At 38.3% G+C, this 26989-nt stretch overlaps 1 protein-coding gene across 1 annotated transcript in view; it reads right to left on the bottom strand.

The window, feature by feature from the left end:
- Positions 1-26989, bottom strand: part of ADCY8 (adenylate cyclase 8) — a 361487-nt gene that overhangs the window by 95280 nt on the left and 239218 nt on the right. Inside the window, 1 exon segment of the mRNA XM_020997906.2 lies at positions 19329-19429. Coding sequence (XP_020853565.1) covers positions 19329-19429 — 101 coding nt within the window.

Consider the following 26989-nt stretch of genomic DNA (forward strand, 5'->3'; position numbering starts at 1 on the left):
AGTGAGGTGGCAGGGTGGTGAGAGAGGGAGGATGATAGAGAAAGAAGTTGGCAGAGTCAAGGATCAGAGTCTGGAAAGGAATAAAGGAGCAAACATGACTGTCCCATACATTTTCCTTAAAATGGAGGTACCTGGTGAAACTGACCAACAAATGATCTGGGGAGCATCGAGAGGAGGGCTGCTATGGGAAATGGTTCTCGAGATTACATCATGTGAAGAATAGTTGAAAGAACTGGGCCACTTAACCTAGGATGGTATTTAGGGAGAAGGACAGGATAACTGCCTTTAATTATGAAAGGCTGTCACTTGGCAGAGAAAATCCACTTATTCTGCTTGGTCTGAGAGGGCAGAACTATGAACAAAGTGTGGAAGCTGCAGAGAGGCAGATTTTGGCTTGCTATAAGGTACAAAGTTTCCTGACCATTAGAACTGTCTAAAAGTGGAAGGGGCTGCCTTGTGAAATAATGGAGACACATTAGGGAGCTTCAAGAGAAGGTGGATGTCCACTGAGGGCACTGGTGAATGAAGAAGCCCTTTCTGTCATCATATGCCATCATATGTCTGTCATATGCAAGCCCTAAAGTGGGCATAGGATACAATGTTGAGTGCTCCTAAAAAATCAACAGATACAGCAAGAATTTTATGTCCCTCATATCTCCCAGTCTGTAATATTACCATATAGTTGTAGTTTGCTATAGAAAATCACCAAGGAAAGCTTGTTTCTCACTGTCTTGCCTCCTTTACCCCCCAGGATGGCAGAGAATATTTTTGAAAAAATTAAGTCAGTGGGAAACCTGGAACATGGGAGGGTAGGTTCTGAAGTCCTCTTCATAATTCATTTCAATAAACAAACTATTTTAAGTGCCCATAATTTACAAGGTGAGAGAGAGCCAATAAGAATTTATTAAGCACTTGCTATGTGCCAGGAACCATGCTAAGCCCTGGGGCCAACATTGGGAATTGGGTTCAAGACCTGACTCTCATACATACTTGTTGCGTGGTGTGAATGTGGCACTTAAAATCTCAGGGACCTAGTTGTTAATTTGCTTCTGTGGTGGAAATATCCATACTGAGAGTTCCCTTTACCTATGAAATCACAGATTCAGACCAAAAGAGAAAAAATACAAGGCACTGTTGGTAAAGAGAGGGTCTGGACCTGTGATTTCATTGGTATAGGGAATTCTTGGATAAGCAAGGGAATGACAGGTAAGACCTATGCTTTAAGAAGGTTATTTTGGTCATTGTGTGGAGAATAGATTGGAGAGAGTGAAAAATTAGAAGCAGGGACCCCATTAAGGAAGCTGTAGCAATAGTCTAGGCAAGATGTGATAAGGACCTAAACTGGGATACTGTGTATGTGACAGATGGTGTGGAGGTTACATTGACAAGATTTGGCAATTGATGAATATGGAGGATGAGGGAAGAAGGAAGAATCAGTTTGATTCTGAGATAGCAAACTTGGGTTCCTGAAGAATTATGATGTTTTGCAAAGTGCTTTACAAAGATTATTTATTTGAATCTCACAACAACCTTGAGAGGTAGGTGCTATTATTATCCCCATTTTACAGATGAGGAAATTGAGGCAGACAGGTTAAATAATTTGTTCAGGGTTATACAGCTAATAAATGTCTAAGGCCAGATTTGAAATCAGGCTTTCCTGGCAGGTCCAGTATTTATCCACTCCACCCCTTAGCTATCTGTAGGACTCGTGGAAATGATGATTTCCTATCTGATTTTATGTATATATATATATATATGTACACATATATATTTAAATATTGTTTAGTGTTTTTCTTGTTTGAAACTTTCGGCTTTTTCAAAAGAAGTATTCAGGCAACTTAGGCACTCATTTTCTATGTAGTTTACACATCTTTTTGATTCCTTTTAAATACATATTTCCCTACTTTCACTATGCCCACATTTATGATGTCATAAAGGGGAGGTATCAAACATACGGCCTGGCAGCTGAACCAGATCAAAATGTAATTGGGAAATATTTAACAAATAACAATACAATAAACATAGATAACATTAATGTGAGTTTTTTAAAGTCAATATGCAGGCCACAAACATCCTTAGTTTGTATTGGAGTTTGATATCGCTGTCATAGAATATCAATGTGTATGGTAATTAAGTTCAGTGGCTCCTGTGGAAGGTCTCTGCCCTTTCATCCTTTCCAGCAGATGTTGGTGCCTAAGTCCAAATTGTATTCATGGTGGTCTGTTTGTTGAGGTTCATTGTGAATACCACAAGACACGATGGTGATCTGACCAAGTATCTGATGAAATGATTTTGTCTTGTTGCCTTTGGATACATGTGGAAAACAATTCCAATAATTCCCTTCATCACCTTTCTAAGGACTAAGAGGTATTCTATTTAGCCTCAACTTCTTCATGGGTTCTGTTTCGTTGCTAGGGAGTCAATATGGAAGTGCTTCGGTTCCTACAACAACATGGTAAATCCTCCTTCTTGTCATCCTCATCAGATTTATTATTATTACCAACATTGATATGGTGCTTTAAGGTTTGCAAAGCAGGTTATATACATTATCTTACTTGAACCATGTAATAACTTTGTAGAGTCAGTGTTATTATTAACATCATCTTACAGATGAGGAAAGAGAGGCTAAGAGAGGTTAAGGGACCTGTCAAAGGTCACATAGCTAGTAAATGTCTGAGGAAGACCAGAACTCAGTTTTTCTTGAATCCAAGTCTAGTGCTTTATCTACTACCCCACCTAGCTGACTGAAATTATTGGGCTTTGGACAAACATTGTATTCTTAGATGAGCAAGGGAGTGACATGGCATTTAAGGAGGCTAGACACTTTAATTACTATCTATAGATTGTCTAAAAACTATTGGGTCCTCTGCCTCCCATTTCTGCCACTCCTTTGCTCTTACAGAAGGGGAATGTTATTACTTAGGCCTGAAGTCCATTTCAATTTTGCATTTGATCATAGGTGACTTTGGTTGAAACCAAAGCATCACTGGGGGTCCAATTTCTGAGTGCTGATCTTTTCTTTCCTTACCTAGGGCGGTCTGTGACAGCAGACAGTCTGCTGTCAGGGTCATACTTAAAGTCTTTCCAGTTTGGAAGAGCTTGCCGGTAATTTCCTGACTTGAACTTCCTTTGAGAACCCAGTCACTTCCAAACCAGGGTGAAACATCAGAGAAGCTCTTTCAAGTCAATAATAAGGTTTCAGGGATCTCCTACTAAATAGATAACCTAGTCCAGGAGTAAGGAGGCTGTGGCCTCCAGGCCACACACAGCCCTCTAAGTCCTCAAGTGGGGCCCTTTGACTGAATCCAAACTTCACAGAACAAATCCCCTTAATAAAAGGATTTGTTCTGTAAAACTTGGACTCAATCAAAAGGCAGCACCCAAGGACCTAGAAGGCCACAGATTACCCACTCCTGACCTAGCCTATCACTGAAAAGATATACTGCAGAAACTGGACACTATTTGATGACATTTTTAACATGAGTGAAACTATTCTTCCAACTCCTTTCCACTTCCATATCGATGATCCCTTAATCACTACCCTCAAAAAGGCAGTCTCAGAGTTCTCCTTTTTCTTTGTAGAGATGAGAATTAGAAAAGTGGAACTTACTTTCTTGACATGCCAAAATCTGATGACTCCAGTCCAATTTTCTAGCCTTATTGTACACTATTGCTTTAATGCACCACATACTCTATACAGACTGGAACTACTCACCTCTGTCAAACACATCCAAACCACATGCCTCAAGCTGCCCTCCGTGTCTGTAACGCTCTTCCTCAATTTCTAGTTCAAATTCTATCTGTCCTCCAAACCTGGTACTTAGATGTCAACTAATGTGTTCATTCTTTTATTGATTTGATAAGCACAAGACACAAACTAGGCCCTGGGGATACGAAGACACCAACACGAACAGTCCCTATTCTTTGGGAGTTTCATACTACAGAGGTGAAATATGTACATGGAAAAGTTAATACTAAGTAATGTTGAGGTAGGGAAGGTCACTAGCACCTGGGGGAATCAGGAAAGGTAGTGTCATATTTGTATTTCTCTATGGAACTTCACATTTTGGCTTATATAGTTATCTCCATGTCTTATTGTCCCTACCACACTGTAAGTTCCAAGAGGTTAAGACTGTGTATTACGCAGAGAATCACAGAATATGATTTGGAAGAGACCACAGAGGAGAAGTCCAATCCACATCAGAAACAGAATCCTCACAACAACATAACAACAAGGGATGCTTCAGACTTTCCTCAAAGATCTCCAAAGTGGAAGAGAACCCTCCACCTCCTGAAGAATCTCATTGCTTATTGTTCTAATTGCTTGGGAGTTTTTCTTGACATGAAGCTTGAATTTCTTTCTTCTCAACCTCTTCAAGGCCAAAGAGATAAGCTGAATCCCTCTTCTACAAAAGGAATCTAAATACCTGAAGTTAGCTACCTTAATTTTCTTTCATTTTTAAGGCTAAATATCTATAATTTCTGACATCAGTCCCCATACCACATGAACCTGGGGTCCTTAAGCCTCATTTAGATCAGAAGTCAACAAACTGCAGCTTAGAGGTCAAATATGGCCTGTTGCCAGCAAGCTAAGAATGTTATTTTTTTTTTTACATTTTAAAGTAAAGTTTTACTGTATTCAAAAATGTAAAAAAAAAAAAGGCACTTGTAGCTGGGGGTGTATGAAAACAAGGTCATAGTTTCCTGACTCCTCATGTAGATATTTTATAGCTAATTATTTCCTTCCTAAAATGTGGTACCCACAACTGAACATAGTATTCTTTGTAGGGCACAGGACAGAGGGGCTATCATTTTATTTTTTTGTATTGTTCATGAAACTATTAACTTGTTACATGCAATTTGTTTTAAAATTATATATTGAATTTTAAGACTTTAATACAATTTTAAAAGGTATATTTAATTTTAATTTAAGCATGAAGAAAATTGTCCTGTTTGCTTCTGCTGTCTTGTGCTAAACCTCTTTTTTGTTTTCTTTTGTGCATTGTTGGAATGTTACACTGATATAGTTTTCTTTTCTTTTTTTTTTTTACACCTTTATCCCTTTTTACTGTCTCATTGTTGCCAACTCAATAGAGACCTACCTCATAACAAAAAAAGTATGATCAAGTTAGCCCATTGACCATGTCTAATATATATGTCACAGTTTGCATCTCTGGTACAGAGAAGACCTCTAATCTGTTGACATTAATTCTTCTGGTAGTCATTTTGCCTTAGGGATGCCACTTTTGTTGAATACAAATATTTAGCTTGGAGAGGACAAGTCTATGATCAGTCCAGTACTCTGCACAACACTTTGTCTTTGTCACTCTCACATTCTGTCTGTCTCGTCTCCTTACAATTACATAGTCTGTTAAATGCCAATGTTGGCTGTGAGGGTGCATCCATGAAACTTTATTGCATTTAGGTAAATGGAAGACAGTGTGGGTGATGAGAAGGTCATGAAATGCACAAGTCTTCAGCAGTAAGTGACCACTGCTGTTGCTGTTTCCAACTCCATTCCTCCCTTGGATTCCCTGCCAAGTCTGGTAGTCTGAGCCTACTCTAGCATTAAAGTAACCCAGAATTATAAGCTTGTTTTCTTTTGGCACACTGATGATAAGGATCTCCAGGTCTTCATAGAATTTTTCTCTGACCTCATCAGGATTCGTCATGATGGAAGCGAAGGCACTGATGACAGTGGCATAATGTTTTTCTACAAATGGCAATCGTATTGTCTTGAGCCTGTCATTCACTCTTCCTGGTAGGCGTACAAGCTTATTGACTAGCTTAGTTCTGATTGCAAAACCTACACCAGCTTCACAGTGCTCCCCTTCACTGTGGCCACTCCAGAAAAATGTGTATCCAGCCCCAACTTCAGTAAGCTGGCCTTCATTTGCCAGCCTTGTTTCACTCAGGGCTGCTTTTTGGATGTGATATCTGTTGAGTTCTCTTGCAACTGGATTTTGTGCTATCTATAAGTGTGCACACGTTCCATAAGCTGATGGTAAATGGAATCATCTTTGCAGATATTTTTGTACATTATTTGTATTTTGACCACCAAGTGGGATTCTCCGCCTGCCAAGGTAATCAGGCGAGGGTTGGGTAAGCAGACAGTTTTTGACACCCCTTTGATATCCCCTTCCTCACACGAGGAGGTGAGCAGTGTGATCTTTATAAGACTGCTCAGAAACCCAGGGGGCTGCCTAATCCCACTGCTGCTTCCAGTGAGAAAATGACCCTATGGCCTGGGCCACTTGTGTGTGGGATTGTGACTACAGCTCCCAGTGTGTCCGCACCTGCTGCTTCATCACTTGCCTGTTTCCACAGGACTTTGAGATAGATAAAATGGTAAAATGGTATGGGTGATATCTTTTGGTGCATGTGTAAATTGAATTTAAGTGAGGCAGAGTTGCACAAAGTCATTGGCTTCATTCTCTCCTTCAGAGTCATCACAGTCCAGTGGGAAGGCAGAATCAGGATGACTGGTGATGGCTCAAGATGCAGTGGATGGCCTTGGCATCTTTGATTCTGACCAAGCTCTAAGCCCTCCATAGTTCCGGCTTCAGCTGCCTTCATGGCCATTGGAACAAATTATTCTCATCTGCCCATTCCACCAGGGGAAGTCTTCACGTGCTTGGGGTAGACACCCCCCTAACTCACTAATGGGTTTGAGACCCCTCAGTTATCCTTAACCTGGTTTAGCTTCTCTGCTGAAAAGGTTTACTGGGATGTGGCTGCTGCATGTGCTACCACTTCTTGGAGCCAACAGGTTAGATTTAGTTAGAATAGGTAGACACCAAATGTGTAAAGCAGCCCTAAAAAGGACCCAGCAGCAATCATACCAGAGGTACTAGACTTCCTGAACACACCCTACACCCCCCACCAACCAAAAATACTCATATGTAAAAGAGGGAGTATCTTATGTATCTACTAGAATCCCTAAATACTTTTCAGAAGAACAAATGTCTGACCTATCTCCCATAACTCCTTATCATGTATTTGTGGAGTTGATATTTTAAACCCAAATGTAAGACTTTTTATTTACCCCTATTAGAGTAGATATCATGGATCTGGCACAATGTTCTAGCCTGTCAAGCTATTTTGGGGTCTTGACTCACATCTGTGTTAGCTATTTCTCCCTATATTTCCTCTACCCTCTATATATTTTTAAAAAAGTAATTAATAAAATGTAGATTAGCACAAGGTCCAGAAGATATTCTCACTAGAAATATTTTTTCCCCAAGTGACATTAAAATATTAATGCATACTTTTGGATCCAGACACTCAATCAATTCCAAATTCACCCAATTTTATCATTATCTGGACTAGAGGAGCATGTCAAGTATGTCCCTGGCAACACTTTTGTATATTTCCGAGAGTCTCCAGAACCAAATTATAATATAATCTATACATATTTAATAAAAACAATGAAAATACAATATAACATAGATAATGTTAATATATGGTTTTCTAAGCCATTATGCTATTAGCAGGGTATAGTTTAGTGACTCTCATTTCTATCTGAGTTTGACACTATCAGTCTAGCCTACATATTTTACATGGTAGACTTTATTTAATGCTTTGTCAAAATCTATGTAAACTATATCTAGAGTATTCCCTTATTCCACCATTTTAGTAGCATGGTAGCAAGTGAAATAAGATTAGTCTGGCATGATGTGTTTGATGAAACCATGCTGACTCAGTGATTGCTACTTTTTTTTTCCAGATGTGTACAGGGTTTTGTTTTGTTTTTTTTAATTTTTTTTTTCTGGCTAGGCAATGGGGTTAAATGACTTGCCCAGCTAGTAAGAGTTCAGTGTCTGTGGATGGATTTGAACTCAGGTCCTCCCGACTCCAGGGCTGGTGCTCTATCCACTGTGCACCTAGCTGCCCCTTTCCAGATGTTTATGATCTACCCTTTAATATACATCCAAAAGTTTTGACAGACTGTAATCTGTAAATTCCATTCACATTCTTATTTTGAAAATTATGAAAAAAACCTGTCCTTCTATCTTGTATTGAGTTTCTTGTTGTCTGATATTTCAAAGCTCATTGACTATACCACAGAAATCACATAATCAAATGTAGAATCAAAGGATGCTCATGTGTTATTAATTTTCACTACAGCACTATTTGTTTTTGTCCTTAAAAAACTCTGCAAGTATTCTATTATTTCAGAAGCAAACTAGTAATTGTTCTCCCACTAACTAGTAAGAGAGTTGATGATCTCTCCTCTTCTCCATTTCCAGTAGCATAATCTATATTTTGTGACAGTAGATCATCCCACAGCAAATTTTCCCTGATACTCTCAGATGAAAGTGATCTATCTTCCTCCTGAAATGTTCTTAGATCATTTTGCTCTCACTTGTCTTTGACATATTATGTTCTATATAATTATTTAGGTATATGCTGTATTTCTCTTATTAGATTTTAAACTCCTTGAGAACAAAGATTTTGTTTGTTTTCTTTTATCATTTTATTATTAGTACTTGGCAAAGGTCCTTTCACATAGTAGGTGCTTCATAAGTTTGTTAAATTGACTTCTGGCACAAATTTTGGCACTTGACTGTACCTACTTTCTTATCACAGTCTAATTTGTTTTAGAGTTACACTGTATGAGTAGGTATAGATACATTATTTTCTACATCATTGGAAAGGGAATCCATACTGATGAAATTACAAATACATTGGAGTACACTAATTCCATCTTCCCAACTAGATTTAAAAGGGCAAAGGGTTTGTCTTGTGCATTTTTCTTCTTTGATTCCCCCATAGTATCTACCACAGCATCAGACAGAGAGGAAAGTCTTTAATGAGTTATGTAGAGCAGAAAAATTCCATGGATAAAAATTTTATAAAGGTCATCAAATCAGGAAGGATGAGAAGTTCTCAAGAATTAAATTCTTAAGATCCAAAGACAGATAATTTTAATAAGGAATAAAGAAGAAGTTTGTTTGAAGAGACAAACATAGATGCAAAGGAAACCTACCAACCAGCATTTTTTGAAGACGTACACAAAGAGATGAAAATAAGAAACAGAGGCTGTAAAAAAAAAATCATGGTATGCTACTGTATGAAAGATGTCAGGAGTGACTGCTTAGAACAAGTTGAAGTTTATGATAAAGTAATGACAAAAAAAAAGACTTTGTTGTTGTTTTAGTTATACTGGAGAAACTTCAGAAAGCTGTAAATTCCAGAGAAGATGCTGATCAACGCGGTAGAGGAAGTTCCTACCTGGGAGAACCCTACATTAATGAAACTACAGGTCAGTCCAGAAATATATGTACATATACACATACATATGTATACTATATATGTGGAAGAGATAAAAAGATCAAGGAAAGGATGGGATGATCGATCAGGGTAAATGGGGTAGGTGAGATGATATTTGATGATAGAGAGATGGAAGAGCTAGATGTTTGTTCCTATTTTGCTTCGTTTACTCTGCCTACAATCTATGCCTGATAATTCTAATGATTTTTTAAACTAGCAAAGTCAAAACAAAAACAGTAAGAGATTTGACATCCAAGATAAATAAGAGAATAGTAACATAATACCTAGCTGTCTTGATCAGTTCAGTTTAGAATGCAGAATGCTTGCTTTGATATCTCTCTATGTATCTACGTTTATTTTTACCTATGTACAGGACAGCTAGGAGGCACAGTAGAGAGAGTGCTGGGCCTGGAGTCCAGAAGACTCAACATCCTAAGTTCAAATGTGACTTCAGACACTTACTAGCTGTGCGACCCTGGCCAAGCCACTTAACCTTGTTTGCCTCTGTTTCCTTATTTGTAAAATGAGCTGGAGAAAGAAATGGCAAACCAGTGTCTTTGCCAAGAAAACTCCAAATGGTGTCACAGAGAGTTGGACGTGACTGAAATGACTGAACAACATTATCTATATATCTTTATATGTCTATCTATATATATCTCTCTGTCTATCTATAATACAAATCTACTTACTATCATCTATCTCTTTATCTATCTATTCATCTGTCTGTCATATAGCCATTAAGTAAATTTGTTTTGTTTCAGTATGCCTACTTGCTACAAGAAATTTATTTTTCTTTCCTTTTTTACCTCCAAAGGGATAGGTGATAGGAGGGAGAGAAAATAGATCCGTGAATTTTTTTTTTAAATAGAGGAGTATGGAGTGGGGTGCCACAGTTATGAAATGTTGCATACACTTTCAGATGTGGTCATCACATTATTAGTTTACTTTACTCTTACTTTTTTTTTTTGGTGGGGCAATCAGAGTTAAGTGACTTGCCCAGGATCACACAGCTAGTAAGTGTCAAGTGCCTGATTGGAACACAAGTCCTCCTGACTCCAAGGCTGGAGCTTTACCCACTGTGCCATCTAGCTGTCCCTACTCTTACTTTTTTTAATGAGACCTCTCACAAGTGAGAGTAATCCATAAATGTATGCAATGTAAAAACAAAGAAACAACAACACATCAATTAAACTTGAAAAAATTAAAAACATTTAAAAAATATATCTATATCTATATCTATCTCTATCTATCTATCTCTGTCTATCTATCTATCTATCTATCTATCTATCTATCTATCTATCTATCTATCTATCTATCTATCTATCTATCTATCTATCTATATTCTTCTTCTACTCTCCCGTGGTCAAACCACATCTTCAGTCCTGTGCTCAGTGCCGGACACCACATTTTAGGAAAAATACCAATAAGTTGGAGAGCAGGTGGAAGAGAGCAACCTAGATGTTGAAGGGTCTTGAGTTCATGACATATTAGAATCAACTGAAGGAACTGTGTTTAGCTTGAAGAAGAGAAGCCTGGGAGTGTTGGGGGGAGAGAAGGGCAAGAATTCATATCTTACAAGGATAAGTTGAAATAACTGAGTACTTTTAGCCTGCAGAAGAGAAGAGTTAGGGAAGGCATGATGGCTGTCATAGAGAAGCATTCACTTGTTCTACTTGGTTCCAGAGGGCAGAATTTTGAGCACTGAGGTGGAAATGACAAAGAAGCAAATTTAGACTTGATATCAGGAAGAAATTTCCTGACCGCTGAAACTATCCAAAAGTGAAAGGGGATGTGTTGGGGAAAGGATGCGGGGAGGAAGGAGGTACGAATTCCCCCTCAGTAGAGAAAGGGTTACATGCCATATATGTTGCAGAGCTGATTCTTTTTGAGTTTTGGGGTGAGTTTCAAGGTCACTAATGTCCCTTTCGACTCTGAAATCTTGTGATCCTGAACAGTAGAACTCCTACCATGTCAGACAACCTGGATCCTACATAGCTTAAATGACCTCTAAGGAGCCATTCAGCTCTAAATCAGTGATTCCATTTTGTTTGAACCACTTGGTAGCCATTTATTTTTGGGCAACTAACTCAGTTCATTTTTCTGGACTTCAGTTTTTTCTTCTGAAAAATGGGAATGATAACCCTTACATTGTCTGCCTCACAAAAGATATTGTGAATTTTAGACAAATGAAAAAATATACATGAAAGTCTACTGTAATTGTAAATCACTTAAAATGCAAAGGATTCCTATTTTATCACTGCTTATTATGCATAGGCTATCATTTGGAAACATTTGCTTGACTCAATTTAACCTTTTGCTAATGGCACGTGAAGGAGGCTGAGAGGAAAAGGAAAATACTCAGGGAGGTTGTTCTTTCTTTGCTCGGCTAGATCAATTACCCCTTTCCCCAAAACCCCAAGATTTGAATGAGCTAGAGATAATGAAGCAGGATGTTAAACATCTGTCTGGAGAAAACAGTATACATAAAAGACCCTTACCATCTGTCTAGATACACAGAATCTGTCAGAGACAAAATGAGCTGAGTAGGAAACTAGTGACCATGAAAAGGAAGAATTAGTTCTGTCTGGGGAAAATGGACCACTCAGATCTCACAACACGTAGACTGCCTGGTAATATTTCAGCTTCTATTATTCTTTTTTTCAGATTTTGTATGAAATAAAAGGAATGAGATTTGAGAGCATTTTCAGCCTTTCTAAGGTAAACATCTTTCCAACCAATCAGTAGTTGAAGGAGAAAATGGAAGAACATACGTATTTGACAAGGATGGCAAGTAATGCCACACTTGGCATATGTATATATTTGGCAAAGATGAGAAGTAGAAAAATTAAATCATTTGGATATACAATCATATGTGGTTTGGGGGCATTGCATAACAAAATATCTTAGTGATTGACCAGCTCTCAAAAGATGGGGCAGCCTGAATGAATTAACTTTAAATATCTGATTTAATTCAATTCAATTTAACAGACATGTTCTGAGTCACTATTATGCATAAGGCCCTGTGATAGATGCTGCAAAAATATAATGAGGAGAAAGAATAGGTTCACATATAACTATAGTATCAAGAGTGGAATGGTAATTTCCTGATGTATGGTACTGAGTGGACTTGCTGCCCTGATAATAAAAATATGGAGGTCTGTTGCCTTTCTGGAACATGTATCCAAGTCATTACAGAAAACCTCCCAAAACTTAAACAGATGACAGCTACTCACTTCTAGTGATTCATATTGGCACAAAGGACACTATTAAAAGGAACCTAGACAGTATTGGCAATAGCTTTGAAGTCTTGGGCAAGGAATTTGGGCAGGAAACTAAAGCCCATAGGAGCACAGGTTTGTTTTCTTTGCTGTTACATATGCAGAAGAGGGAAAAAAAAATGAAGTGAACAGTTGACTAGGAGGTATTGTCTGAGAATGAGATTTGGAATTCTGGATTATGGTTTAAAATATAAGAGTGACAGAATTCTGGCCAGAATGGAGTCTACCTAACAAAGGCTGGCATGACTAGTTGCTGGGTGTCTTGCAAAAGTTATCAAAAGGGCTCTAAATTAAAAAGAATGAGGGATACATTTAATGCATATATGTGCATATGTGTAATAACTACCAAGAGAAATGACATTGGAGACACCTACAAATTCACATGCGACAAAATATAAGAAAGGAACCATTCATATAAGACCCATGGAATCACATGTCTATACACAAATATCCAAAGTTTAGGCAACAAAGAAGAACTAGAAGTCCTAATGCAAGGAGGCAAATTTGATCTCACAGATATCACTGAGATTCGATGGGGTAAAACTTGTGGTTGAACTTTTGATTGGTATTTAGCTTAATGGCTTAATGGATAGAGTGCTGGGCCTAGAGTCAGGAAGACCTGAGTTCAAATCTACTGTAGGACTCTGGGCAAATCACTTTCTTGGCCTCAGTTCCTCATCTGTAAAATGGGGATAATAATAGCACTTATTTCACAGGATTGTTTGAGGACCAAAGGAAATAATGTATGCAAAGCATTTTGTAAATCTTAAATTCTTCATTTAAAATTAAAAGGACAGATAAGGGAGGGGGTACAATTGCAGATATTCTCACATAAGGAAATATGGGAACCAGAGAGGGGGGGAATATGACAGAGTATTTAAGAGAAGGTTAGTGTAAGGAGAAACAAAAATGGTTTTGTCTTTGTACACCTTTTGGATATAATAAGGAAATAGGTGAGGGGCTTGGGAAATAGATCAGAAGGCTGACATAAAAGTGTGATATAATAATGTTGGGAACTTCCATTATACAGAAATCTCAAGTCTCTCTCTGTCTCTCTGTCTCTTTCTCTCTCGTGTCTCTGTCTCTCTGCCTTTCTCTCAGTGTAAATTATTTTCAGTTCAACTTAATCCAATTCAGTAAACATTTATTAAGTGCCTACTGTGTGCCAGGCACTGTACTAAGCACTAGGGATAAAAATAAGAAAAAATAAAGCAGTCCTTGCCCTCTAGGAGCTTACAATCCAATGGAGGAAGACAATACACAAAAGGAAGCCGAAAAGTAAGGGTGGGGGAACCACCAGGTAGTACCTGGCTTGGGTTCGTGATGTTCTCTGCAACTCAAGCCAAACAGAGCTACTGATGGAAAATGGAGAGTTACCTGGAAAATTCTGAATTTTCTATAAAGGAAGACTCTGGGAGGGATTTATTGTTCCTTCGTCCAGCTCTCCAATCAGAGGGGAGAGGTAATGGAGGCAGTTGAGATGGTGTTGAGTATTAAAAGCTGCTTCAGTTTGCACGGTGATAAGGTTTCAGGTGATCAGCTTATGCTGAGGGAGACATAATGTTCAATGGAGTCAAAACCAAGTAGAGCTGCTGATGGAAAATGGAAACTGTTAGCTTCTGAAATTCACTTAGTACTAATTTGTCCTTCAAAAGGTGGAGGAATCATAAGGGGAAATTCTATTCTGTATTTGATTCTCACTTAAGAAGAACAATTTCTGGAGAAGAAGTGATAGGAACCCAGTGAGAAAACGACAATTCCTTCCTACAATCTGTGATGAAAAAAGAGATGGAACGGAAGAATAGTCTATCATGAAACCTAGATTTGGGGAAATTCAATTTTGAAGAGTTCAGAGGAAAGGCAGGTAAGCTGCCATGGAGTAAAGTGCTACAAGGGAAGTCAACCCAGGTGGTGGGGGATATTATGAAGAATGAAATCTTTGAAGATACAAAGGTAAGCAATCCCAATGGGATGGGGTCGGGAGGTGTCAGGGAATGGAATTTTGTCTGAAGTGATTGATATGGATGCACAGTGACAACCAATCTAGACCATAAAATGAAAACTGATACGATTACTATAAGAGCATGACATAGGTCTGTAAAACTATTGCCAGGAATGTTACAACAACAAAATGAGCTGAGGCTGTCAATTAATCAATAAACATTTATTAAGAGCCTACTGTGTGCCAGGCACTTTGATAAGCACTGCCAAGGTTTATTTTTTTTTTAAAGCTATGTTGGGAGAAAAAGAAGGATTGAAGAAGGGACAGGAGCAGTGCTTGGGGTAAGGGGGCAATGATAGCTGATGAGAGAGAAGGCTGAGATGCTTGATTCTTCTTTTGTATTTGTTTTTCTGCCAAGAATGTCTTTTGCACTGGAGATAATGGGAAAAAATGACAAACAGGGAGTTAGTACCCAGAAGAAGTAGGGAGATAACAAGATAGCAGCTGTGCCAGATTCAGAGGTAGATCCCTGCAGGCTTTCTTTTCTTTTTTTTTTTTGACATAGAAAAACCACAAATTAACATTACCTATATTGTATTGTATTTTTATTTATTTTGTTAAATATTTCCTAATTACATTTTAATCTGGTTGGTTGCACCTAGGAGTTTTGCTGTGGTGGTGAGTTTGACATCTCTGAGAAGACAGTATCCAGTTTCCCTTGATGAGGTCAAGACCGCTGGCCCAGATGGGTACCGCAAGAATCAGCAGAAATGATTGCTAACTACGGCTAGTGGTATCTATAGGATCAGAGTATCAAAGTTCTAGAGTTAGAAGGTCCTTTAGAAGTCATTTGGGTCAACTCTTGAAGTTACAGATGAGGGGTCTGAGATCCAGAGAGGGTAAGTGATTTGCCATAGCCTCCAGGAATAGGCAGGTGATAGCCCTTCTGTGCTATGCCTTCTTTAGACCTCAACTGGAATATTGTGTTCAGCTTTTTGGCATCAAGATTTAAGAAGGATATTGACAAAACGGTCAGTGTCCAGAGTGGGCAACCAAAGTAGTGAATGACCCTCAGTTGAAAAGCTGTGTTTAGTGTGAATGAAAGAAGACCACTAGATGGAGACAAGATAAATATCTTCAATATTTGGAAGGGCTTCATGTGAAGATGGGATAAGACTCATTTTATTTGGCCCTAGAGGGTAAAACTGGAAGTATTGAGAAGGAAATGAGGCTTGATGCCAGGAAAAAAAAGCTTCCTTTCAATTAGGGATGTACAGAAAAGGAATGAGCTCCTTCAAGCAGTGGTGAGCTTCTCCACCTTGGAGGTCTTTAAGCAGAATTTGGAGGATCTATCTTCCAGTGACAGTCTCTTATAGTCAGGTTTTCTTTCTTTCTTCTTTCTTTCTTTCTTTCTTTCTCTTTCTTTCTTTCTTTCTCTTTCTTTCTTTCTTTCTTTCTTTCTTTCTTTCTTTCTTCCTTCCTTCTTTCTCTTTCTTTCTTTCCATCTTTCTTTCTTTTCCTTAATTCCATCCTTCTCTTCTTCTTCTTCCTCTCTCTCTCTCTCTCTCTCTCTCTCTCTCTCTCTCTCTCTCTCTCTCTCTCTTCTCACACACACATACACACACACACACACACACACACACACACATGGGTGGGACTAGATAGCTGCTGACATCTTTTCTAACTCTCAATTTGATTAGTTCAGTTGCTGCTTCCCTCCTATGGGAAGCCTTTCATGATCTTTCCCCACTTCTCAAATTAAGTTTGTGTGTGTGTGTGTGTGTGTGTGTGTGTGTGTGTGTGTATGTGTGTGTGTGTATGTATGTTACATCCAGTAGACTATAAATCCTTGATGACTTGAACTATTTCCTTTCCATTTCCTCTATTTCTCTCTAGCAACATGTTTGATAAATGATTAATTAGACCCCTATTATATTCCAATCAATATTAATCAGTTTGGTATGATTACATAGAGGTAGTGATTACAAATTCTGTATATTAGGGCCCCAGAGCTGTGAACTACTAGTTATAAAGTTTACTTGCCTAACCACAAGGATGCTGATGACCAAACCCCTCATGGGTGGGGTGTTCTAACATGATACGGAAAGTTCTCCAACTTATTTTTGAACCTCTGGACCATCCTCTCTTGTCCAACATGAAGAGGGGCTCATCTTATGACCACTTAGTGGAGATGACCCTTGCCTTGCCCATCCATGCTGATGCGTCATTTCTGGCCTTCCTGGAGGGCCAAAATCAAGGTCTATCAACCAATGAGACCTTGTTTTGTTTTTGGTTTTTTTGCCTTCTCTGAGTGTCTGAGTATTAAGGCCCTGGGAAAAGGAGGCATCTCAGATTGTGAGGATCTGAGGGACATTTCATTGGGGGGCCATTGATCCTTTAATAAAGTGCTATTGGCTTAGAGTTCTGCTTCAGTGTTTTTTTTCCACATTGGACAATTTTGCCCCCCCCCCCCATGAAAACAGAAGGTACTTAGTGTATGTTTGTTCAGTTAAATAGAATGGAATCCCATTGAATATGCAACCCAAATCTATCAAAAATTTCCCATCACTGATGATAAAAAAGTTGTTCTAAAATTTAGTGACTTAATAAACACCATGGCATAGGACCTGCCATCTTGTGGGCGTTTAATACATGATCAATTAGTGTGGTAACACGCTTTTTTTTAATCATTTGAGGTGTTTATCTGCCTAGATGTCAGGACCTTAAGACATTTTGAGGTTCAAGGACAAAGTAACAAAATTCCACTCAATTCAGCAACTCAACAAGCATTTATTAAGTGCTCACTGTGTGCAGAAGCAGAAGACGACTGTTGTTTGTCTCAATTGTCTTATAGTGTAGAAAAGAATATCTTCTATCAGTTAACACTTTGAAATATTTTGTGGCTTGCATTTAGGCTTTAAAAAATTACATTGATAAGGAGGAAATAAAATCAGATAAAGCCCATTCCAATCTATGACATCCCATTTTAAGAAGGAATCATAAGCACTAAATCCAGAATAGATGTATCAGTTTGGACACCATACTGTAGATTTGTAGATAATCATAAGTTCACATCTCTAGTTCCCCAAAGTAGAAGACTATCACTACTGGAATAAGCTAAGAAGAATTGTGCAATTAAATATCTTACTAGATGGGCACACTTTTCCTCTTACTGCTCTCAAGCTCATTCTCCAAGACTTCCCTTCTTCACCTATGGGAAGACTATGCAAGACTTAGAAAATGCCAAGAATGACAACATGGCACAATGAATAGATAACTGTCTCTGGATTTTGAGCTTCTGTGTTTAAGTATGACCTCTGGTACCTACCATGACTTCGGGGAAGTCACTAAACCTTCCTAGGCCTCAGTTTCCTCATCTGTGAGATGAGGAGGTTGGGCTATGTGACTTCCAACCCTAGTTCTATGGACTTAGCTACCTGTACAAGACCAAATCAAGCTAGGGGCTGCTCACCATTGCTCTTAAACTACTAGAACCACTGTATGGGAAGCAAAATACTTAGGCTCAGGGCTGATAACCGGTACCTTTGAGGAGTTTCCCAAGCATGTGACACCTGCTTTTAGAGCCCACCCTTGTTTTCCCATTCCTCCCAATAGAAGTGAAGACCATCTACTTTAGGGCTTCCCATATTGTAGAGTTCTACAGTGGCCACAGGCCTTCTCAAATACAGTCAATCTCCTTCAAATATGCAGACTAACAAAATAAATGCTCTTTTTCTGGACAGTTCCCTTAACTAATGTGCATGCATGTTAGCTGTGTGACTAGGAGCAAGACATTTAACCTCTGTTTTTCTCAACTTCTTTTACTCATTCAATAACTTGACCATTTTTTTTGGGGGGGGAGGGTGTGAGGGGAAAGCACACACCTGTGAGTTCATCACTGCAGTGAGACACTTTCTCTGTCAATGGAGAACAGCTGTTATTCTGGTGCAGGTTCCCCACCCCTGTGTCTGGTGCAATATAATATTCCAGTTTTAGGGGAGGTGCTTGGAGGCCCTGAGATGTTAAGGCTTTTCTCCAGGATCACATAGACAGGAAGTGTCAAAGAGAAGCCAGGAAGCCTGGTTTCATAACTCTTGAGGGCAGTTTTCTATCTCTTATGCCTCTCCTTTCCACATCATAAACACACCTAGTTAGTTGCTGTATCTTTCTGGGACTCCAAACCAGATTACCAGCATCAAAGCCACATTTTGATTCTCTCTTATAACCTACAAAGTAATAATAATTATGTGCCATTGTGATCCCCTTTTGTGTTCCATACACAGCTCTCCACCCTTTATATTGGACATGTACTTCCAGTGAGGAAGGCAGCCTGATTAGGACATTTTTTATGGATTGGCAAATCATTCAGACTTGTGTGCTGGCCTTGTTTCTTCTGCTCAGCTCATGAATACCTCAACATGAAATGCAGAAACCAACCTGCCTGAGTTAGACATCATGTTATACAATATGACGAGCCACATCATGTTTTCAGAGATAATGAGCAAAACAAATGGTGATGAGGCACTGATACTGTCTGTTTGTCTAATGCAGTTTTAAATAATTGTGGCACAAGATTTCAAATGCTATTTTTTTCCTTCGTTCTCTGAGAAGGGGAGAAAGACTTGCAATGGCTGTGTAATAGAATAAGGATACAGAGTAATATAATTTGAACAGACTCTGATAGTAGTGCCAAACATTTTGGAATGAATTCTAGACCCACTAATTTTGAATTCAAATCCCCTGGAAACAAGAGAAAACTGGCAAAACAACCTGCATAGGGTCCTCATGTTGCTTGAATGACATTTCTCATCATAATTCCATCTCTGTGTATTTACCTTGAAGAAGGAAGCAAACTTTGGATTGCGGTGATAAAGAGAAGCACGATAAATGCACAGACCAAGTTTGATTTGAATACTTCATCCCTCATTTGAGAATACTGCAATGAAAAAAGAAGAAAGAGTTACTCAGCAGCTCAGAGTTTGCCTGGGGAGGAATAAAACTTGCCCAAAGTTTCATGGAAATGAGCTAGATGAGTCCATTGATTCATCGTTTTTAGAAAAATGAAAGGGGAATTCTTCTAATAAAGGATCTTTTTAAAACAGAGGCGTGGGACATTATCCCAACCACAACCCCAAAGCTATCATGACTTTCTTTCTTACTAAGAGGAGAAAAGAGGAAGAAGCATAAAGAATTTTTTCCCTGATCATATTATTTTTTCTCCTTTCTCTGAACTGAGCACTTTAAAAAAACAGAAACAGAAAATCATGTCACCCGCATACACAGCAAATAAAGTACATAAGCTTTTTCATGAGTAAACTGAAAGTCATCCAAGGATCATGAGTGGTTTGTGTTTATATGTGTGTGGGTAGAGGGTTTGGAGATTCATAGGCCTAGAATCTTAGAACTGGACGGGCACTTAGACATCATTCAGTCCAACCTCTTCATTTTCTAGAAAGAAACTTAAGTCCAGAGAAGTAGGCTACCTTGCTGAAGTTAGCATAGAAATTAGTAACAGAGTTAAAGCAGGGATTTAAAAAAAAATTTTAGCCTGGTATTATTCTGACATACTTGCAAGTATTTTGAATTGAATCATAGAGGATTAGCGCTTCTAGAACTTTAGAGATGGTCTAGAGCAGTGAGGTGTCAAACTCAAACAGAAATGGATCCCTACAGACCATATATTGACTTAGAAAACCAAAAATTAACATTATCTAAGTTGTATTTTTATTTATTTTATTAAACATTGTTCAGTTATAGTTTAATTTGTTTGGGTAGGGTTTGGGACCTGCTGGCTTTGAGCTTGACATCTCTGCTCTAGAGCAACTTCTTTATTTTATAGAGAAAAAGATAGAAAAGATATAGTACTACCTATGGCATATTTCCTGTTATGTGCTTGTTGAGGCCCTCGAGGATAGCAATGACTTTATTTTGGTTTTCTAGCAATGTCATGGTCTAATCCTAAATGCTTCAAAACAATTTTGCATTAATTAAGTCTAGGTACAACCCTTGACTCCAAAGATGAGGGCAGGAACAGACCCAGCCACAATTTATGTGATTCCCAGGAATAATGATTTGTAATGAAATTGCTCGATGCATCAGGAAGGCTCAGATTTGCAAAAAAACCAGAATACTCCTCATTAGAAAACATTTGGCTCATAAACTCACAACTTCTTCTTTGGAATAAGGGAGAAAAATTTCCAACTTTCCAGGGAACGTAGAACATAATGGGTCACCTTAGTTGGTAACTACGTGTCAAAAGAAGTGATTTAGTGTGAAAAATGCAAATGGTTTTTTGGCATTGATTCTGTTGGTATTGATTTGGTATTGATGAATTTAACTACCAGTTGACTTTTCCCTTCCTCTTTTCCAGGGTGTTCGTTGCTACTAGGGGTTCATGGATATAGATAATGTCTCAGAGCATTGACTGACAAGACCAAGGTCATGGGCTCAATCATTGTGCAGGAAAGTTAGCTTCACTCTCTTGCAATGTGAATTTCATTCTCTTCTGTGATGGCCACAGACTATCCCCCTCATTGCAGCAAGCTATGCAAAGAGGGAACAGGCAGGCACAGCTAGATAGATCAGTTAAGTAAGCCTTAGTCATAAGCCCATAGCTCCAAAGTTGGAGGGCACCGCAGAGGCCATCCGGTCAAACCCCCTCATTTGACAGATAAGAAAACTAAAGTTCAGAAAGTTTAAGTGATTTGCCCAAGGTCACACAGGTAGTAAGTGGTAGAGTCAGGATTTGAACTCAGGTCCTTTGACTCCAAATCCAGTGTTGCTTCCACAGCATCATGCTGCCTCCTGGAAAAAAACAACATAAATTTCATGTCCTATTAGTGGTGGTAAGTAAAACCCACTTTGTCTCCATTTAACTAACATTTCTTCTATGAAAACTTCACTGATATCCCCAGATGAAAATGATCTCCCCCTCAATTCATCTTGTAGCACCTCATAGCCTTCTTATAATAGTCACATTTATTAACATAGTTCTTTTTTTGTGTGTTAGGACTCATGGTTTCATCAGCGTAGGGAACTTCTGGTGAGAAAACTCCCTTCACTAATGCATATCAGTAGTTGTTAATGCAACTTATAGTCTTAAGAAAATGTTATGGGATGTTGAGAGATCAGACTTGCCCAGAGTATAAGACAGATTTGAACTCAAGCCTTCCTGACACTTGGGCCAGCTCTCTGTTCATAATGCAACACTCTTGGGCCAGCCCTCTGTTCATAATGCAATTGAGTTCCAATATAGAACTCAAAAGCTTACAAAAGTCTTTCCTCATAACAACAACATGATGTAGGCATTATAAGTATTATAATCAACCCCATCTTACGGATGAGGAAATTGAGGCTCAGAGACTGATTAGCATAGTCACACAACTAGTAAATGTTGAGACAAGATTTGAATCCAGTTCCTCCGACTCAGAATCCAGTCCTCTTTACACAATGGTACCTTCCATATTCTAATATGTGCTATGCTAATTTCCATATATGTCTTTTTTCAACTGCACTGTAATTTCCTTAAGATTAGAGACCATGTATTATTTATATTAGTAAATTCCTCAGTGGCTTGCATGTAGGGTGCTCAACAAATATTGGTGGAATAAATCTATTGATTCATTTAACATTTTAAAAATACTATTACATGCAAGGAAGTATGCTAATATTGTATTTCAGGAGAGATAGAACACATAAAATCCCTGAAGTTTGGTAAAAATGAGTATTATCTTGGAGGACAAAAGTTTTGGATCAATTCTAACAACCAGTTTACTAACTAGGTTTATTCATTCTTCTTTCTTTTCAAATGGGTTGGTGTGTCTAGACACAGCTATGATTTTGGAAGGAAGACAATATCTGACTGTCTCCAAGGAGAATCATGCAAATAATTTAAAGATGATTTTTTAGGATGAAGTCCTTTTTAGGTTCAGAAATATAAATATTTTCTACTAGAGCCACAAAGATAATAATAACATCTAGCATTTACATAAACACTTTAAAGTCTGCAAAGCATTTTACAATATGTGTTTTATTTTATCCTCTTAACAACACTAGGAGAGTGTTGTTTTTTATTTTTTTTTATTATTACCTCCATTTTAGAGATGTGGAAATGGAGGCAGACAGAAGTTAAGTGGCTCACTCAGGGTCATACATCTATTAAACCTTTGAGGCTGGATTGGTCAAGCCTTCTGACTCTAGGGTTTACTACAGCTATCTCTCTGGATTTTGCCTTGCATGTGAAAGTCACTTAATGTTGTTGAATTGGTCAATTGGCCCAAGGACCACAGGGGAGGCTTCAGAGAATCTCAATTCTAATCTAACTGCCTCATTTTACTGCCTCAGTCAGTGTCACCATATTTTTGTGCTGTGCATTCTCTTCAACTACAGGAAGTTTCTTCAACAGCTTAAGGTGTGTGTGTGTGTGGGGGGGGTAAGGCGGGGCTCTCAAATTTGCCTTTTGGAATCCAACCCTTCCTTCAACAATGAGTTCCAGTACTCCTTCAGGAAGCCTTCCTTTATCCCTTCCCCCTACCCCCATCAGAATTGACCTCTTCATTGAACCTTCCCCAAAAATGTTTTGGCACCTCCCATATGATTTTATCATGACCTGTTTTGTATTACAGCTATTTTTGCCTCAGTCTCATCTCTCCTACTAGAGGGCAAGCTTCATGAGGACATAGAACTTATTTTATTTTATATTACATCTTCATACCTGCCACGTAATAAAGACAACTATTCTCTTCTTATCCTGGACTGCTTATCATCTAGATTATTGTAATAATATACTTACTGGACTTCCTGCCTCTAGTTTATTCCCTTATCTTTGCACTTATGAAATGGTTGTTAAGTTTAAGTTAATTGAATGTTTTCTTTTTTTGGGGTGTGTGTGTGTGTGTGTGTGTGTGTGTGTGTGTGTGCGTGAATATTTCTCTGTAGTGCCCAGCACAATATCCTGAACAGAGAGGGTCCTCATTTAATGTTATTACCTGTCAGTGTTAGAATGTTAAGAGTTGGAAGAACCTTAGACATTATCTAGACTTGCCTATTCATTTTACAGAGCAGGAAACTGAGACCCAGAGAGGAAGAATAGCTACCCCAGGTCACATAGTGAGTTAATTGCTGGGATGAGATTAGAAATTAGGGCTCTTGAATCTCAAGACAATATCCTTTCCAATATATCACCAATATCTCTCAGTCATCTCATATATGAGTTAACTCAAAGAATAGATACTGAGAGAAGTTAGGTTAAAATCTTTTTTTAGGGATAGATCTTGGATCATGATGGATAATAAGTATAGAAGTAGACACAATGTTTGAAGAAAAAAGGGTCCTTGTTTCCAAACTTTATAAATTTGTGGTTCTTCTGCATAGAAAAGAATGTTAAGGCAAAGAACAGAATCATTTCTCCTATCTGAATACAATGGACATATGGTATATTAAAATAAATCTGTTGCACTAGAAGAAAGAAATATGTACCAAAGGAAGAGGGGACATAATTTTGAATCCACAAAATGTTTCAGAAGTGAAAATGACTGAGAAGGTAATTGGTCTTTGCGGAAGGATGGATTTCATTCTTCTGAGATTTGGATATGTGTAGGAAGTACATGTACGCTATTCACTTTAATGCCAGAAAACATCTAGCCCCTCTTGGCACAGATTTCCCTACCTTCTCTTCCCTTCTCCATGCCTTGGCACTGGCTATCTCCCATGTGTTGGGATTCACTCTCTTCTTATCTCCTCCTCTTGGAATTCATTTTTCCTTCAAGACTTCAAGAGCTCAAGTACCATATTCTATATGAAGCCTTTCTTAATTCCTACAGTTGCTTGTCCACTCCCTCCCCGAATTTTATTGTATCCATTTTTTCATCTATTATATGTAAAACATACCTAATCATATATATATATGTATGTATGTATGTATGTGTGTATATATATTTCATGTTGTCACCCCTATTAGAATGTAAGCACTTAGGGACAGAGATTTTCAGTTTTGTATTTGTAATTAGCCTACAAGTATGGAACACAAGTATTTAAAAAATTCTAATTGATTGATATCTTCAGAAATGAAACTATTGCATACATATCACCTGGGTCATAAGGAATAGTAGAGAATAAATTTGTCACATAAAGGAAATTGGCTCATTTCTGACAAGGTTCATTCCTTGATCCCTCTGCACCCGTTTAGCATTCCTACATTTTTCATCCCTTCTCCTCCCTTTGGTTTACCTGGCACCGCCCCTCTCATAGTTCTCCTCTCATAACCCTGGTTTCTTATTCCTCCTTTGTCTTAAAGATAGGTAATCCCCAAGAATCTATCCTTTGCTCTCTTCTCCTCTTGCTCTACACTCACACTTTGTAATCTCATTCAGTTCCATCACTTCAATTAACAGCTCTCTGAAATCTGTATTTACCACCAATCCTTCACCAGAATTTCAGGATAACATATCTAACTGCCTGCTGAATATCTCCATGTGAATATACTAGTTGAACTTCAAACTCAGTATTCCCCCCAAATTGTGATGTTCTCTTTTTCTCTGCCTCTATTTCTGTTGACATTATCACATTACTTGTAGGTACCCAGGTACATAATCTCATCTTTGACTCTTCTTTCTCTACTCCATGCATCCAATAGTTTGTCAAATCTTCTGGCTTCCCTTCTTTGCAATCTACTCTCTATTTTCCACAACTTCCCCCATTCTTATTCTAGGCCTGATCACATCACAATTAGGCTTTTATTATTGTTTTCTTGCTGTAGTCTGTTCCTGTGGATCCAATCCACACTTCACACTGCTACCTAATGTGAAGTGTGGTTTCAAGGGACCACGTTAGTAACCTTAATGCATTGCTCCTATCATATCACTCCTCTATTCAAAGACTTTTGGTGTCCTAACCTGACTACCTGCTGAAAAAAACATAAACCTCCTCCTTGTGACCCATTCCAGCTTAGCTTTATCCTACTTTTCCAACTTTACTTCTTATTACTCCTTTTTGAGTATTCTCTTTAGTACAGGATAATTGGACAACTTTCCAAGTGATTTCTCCTGTCCTTTTCTATCCCTATGCCTTTGCTTCAAACTATTTTTCAGTCCAGGAATAGATTGTCACCTAATTGTAAAAGTCTTCAATTTATTTGAATACCCAACCAGAAGTCACCTCCTCTATGAAGGCCTTCCTGACCTTCCTCTCTTCACTTTCACCACATTTACTAGAATTTCTCATACTTCGGCTGGACTATTCCTTTGTACTTTTTATACTATAGTTATATATTATTTTGAGCTACAGTTATTTGCCTCCATGTCTTCTACCATCACTCAAATTAGATTGTTAGCCTCTAGTAAATAGATTCTGGTATGTTGACCTTTATCATCCCAGAATATAGTGTAGGGCAGGGGTGGGGAACCTGTGGCCTCCTGGCCACATGTGGCCTTCTAAATCCTCAAGTGCAGCTTTCTGACTGAATCCAAACTTGGATTCAGTCAAAGGGCTACACTTGAGGACCTAGAGGGCCACACGTGGCCGGGAGGCCACAGGTTCCCCACTCCTGGTGTAGGGCCTTGTAGATGCTACAGACTTACTAGTGTGTTAAACCAAATAGACTTGAATTGCTTATTAGCTGGGTTACCAGTTGAATGTGTCTGGTGAGGAAACAGACACTAATGCCCTGTATAATGATTCTTGTCTGAGTGTTCTGGAGTACCTGGAAAAAATGTTTTAGAAAAATGAGGAGAGAACATAAGCTTTTCCCTCCCAGATTTTTTCTTCAACTCAGTGATAAAAGGAGAATTGATTTTGGCTACAAATAGCGTAATTGAAGACCTTTATAGAGGCTACAATGCAGAAAACTTGCATTCTATTTTTTTCATTTCTTATTTTTTTAGTACTATTTGAAATCTCTCTTAACAATAATTCTAAATAAATGTGAGTAGCTGCTTTTGTTTTTAAAAATTCTTCTTCCCTGTTGTCCTTTTTCTCCATTCCCTCCCCATATTTCTCTTGTTTCACCTCCTCTTTCCCTTATTTGGCATTTCGTGATCAAAGAGTTTCTAATGGAGTACATCTTCTCAGCAGGTTAGACTTAAGGCCTCCTTGCTAGCTGGTCTCTCATCATTAATGTTCTTGGCAATAATGGTTAGAGATGGAGAAAGGGGAGATTTGCTTTCTTCATACTTCTCTTCCAAAGCAATGCAGGGGTTGTTTTGATATTAGCTTTAGGGTGACTTTATGACTGAAAGACTTCAGTACAGACTGGTAGTGTCAACTTGTGTGACAACAGAAAAATTCCCAGAATCATTCTGACTTTATATTTCAGTAAAAACAGCAAAAACTTTATTTTTCGACATGATGATGTCATTAGACAGAAAAATATTGATCATTGTTTGCCAGTTGTGACAATGTGTATATGACCAACATTGGTCAGCTTGGCTACTATGATCAAAACCATCTTTGAAACTATTTTACTCTTAGGGTATACTCATCTAAGTGTTCAAAGATCAGG

Source organism: Phascolarctos cinereus, unplaced genomic scaffold, assembly GCF_003287225.1.
Source record: "Phascolarctos cinereus isolate Bilbo 61053 unplaced genomic scaffold, phaCin_HiC Scaffold_4;HRSCAF=312, whole genome shotgun sequence".
NCBI classification, from domain to species: Eukaryota; Metazoa; Chordata; class Mammalia; order Diprotodontia; family Phascolarctidae; genus Phascolarctos; species Phascolarctos cinereus.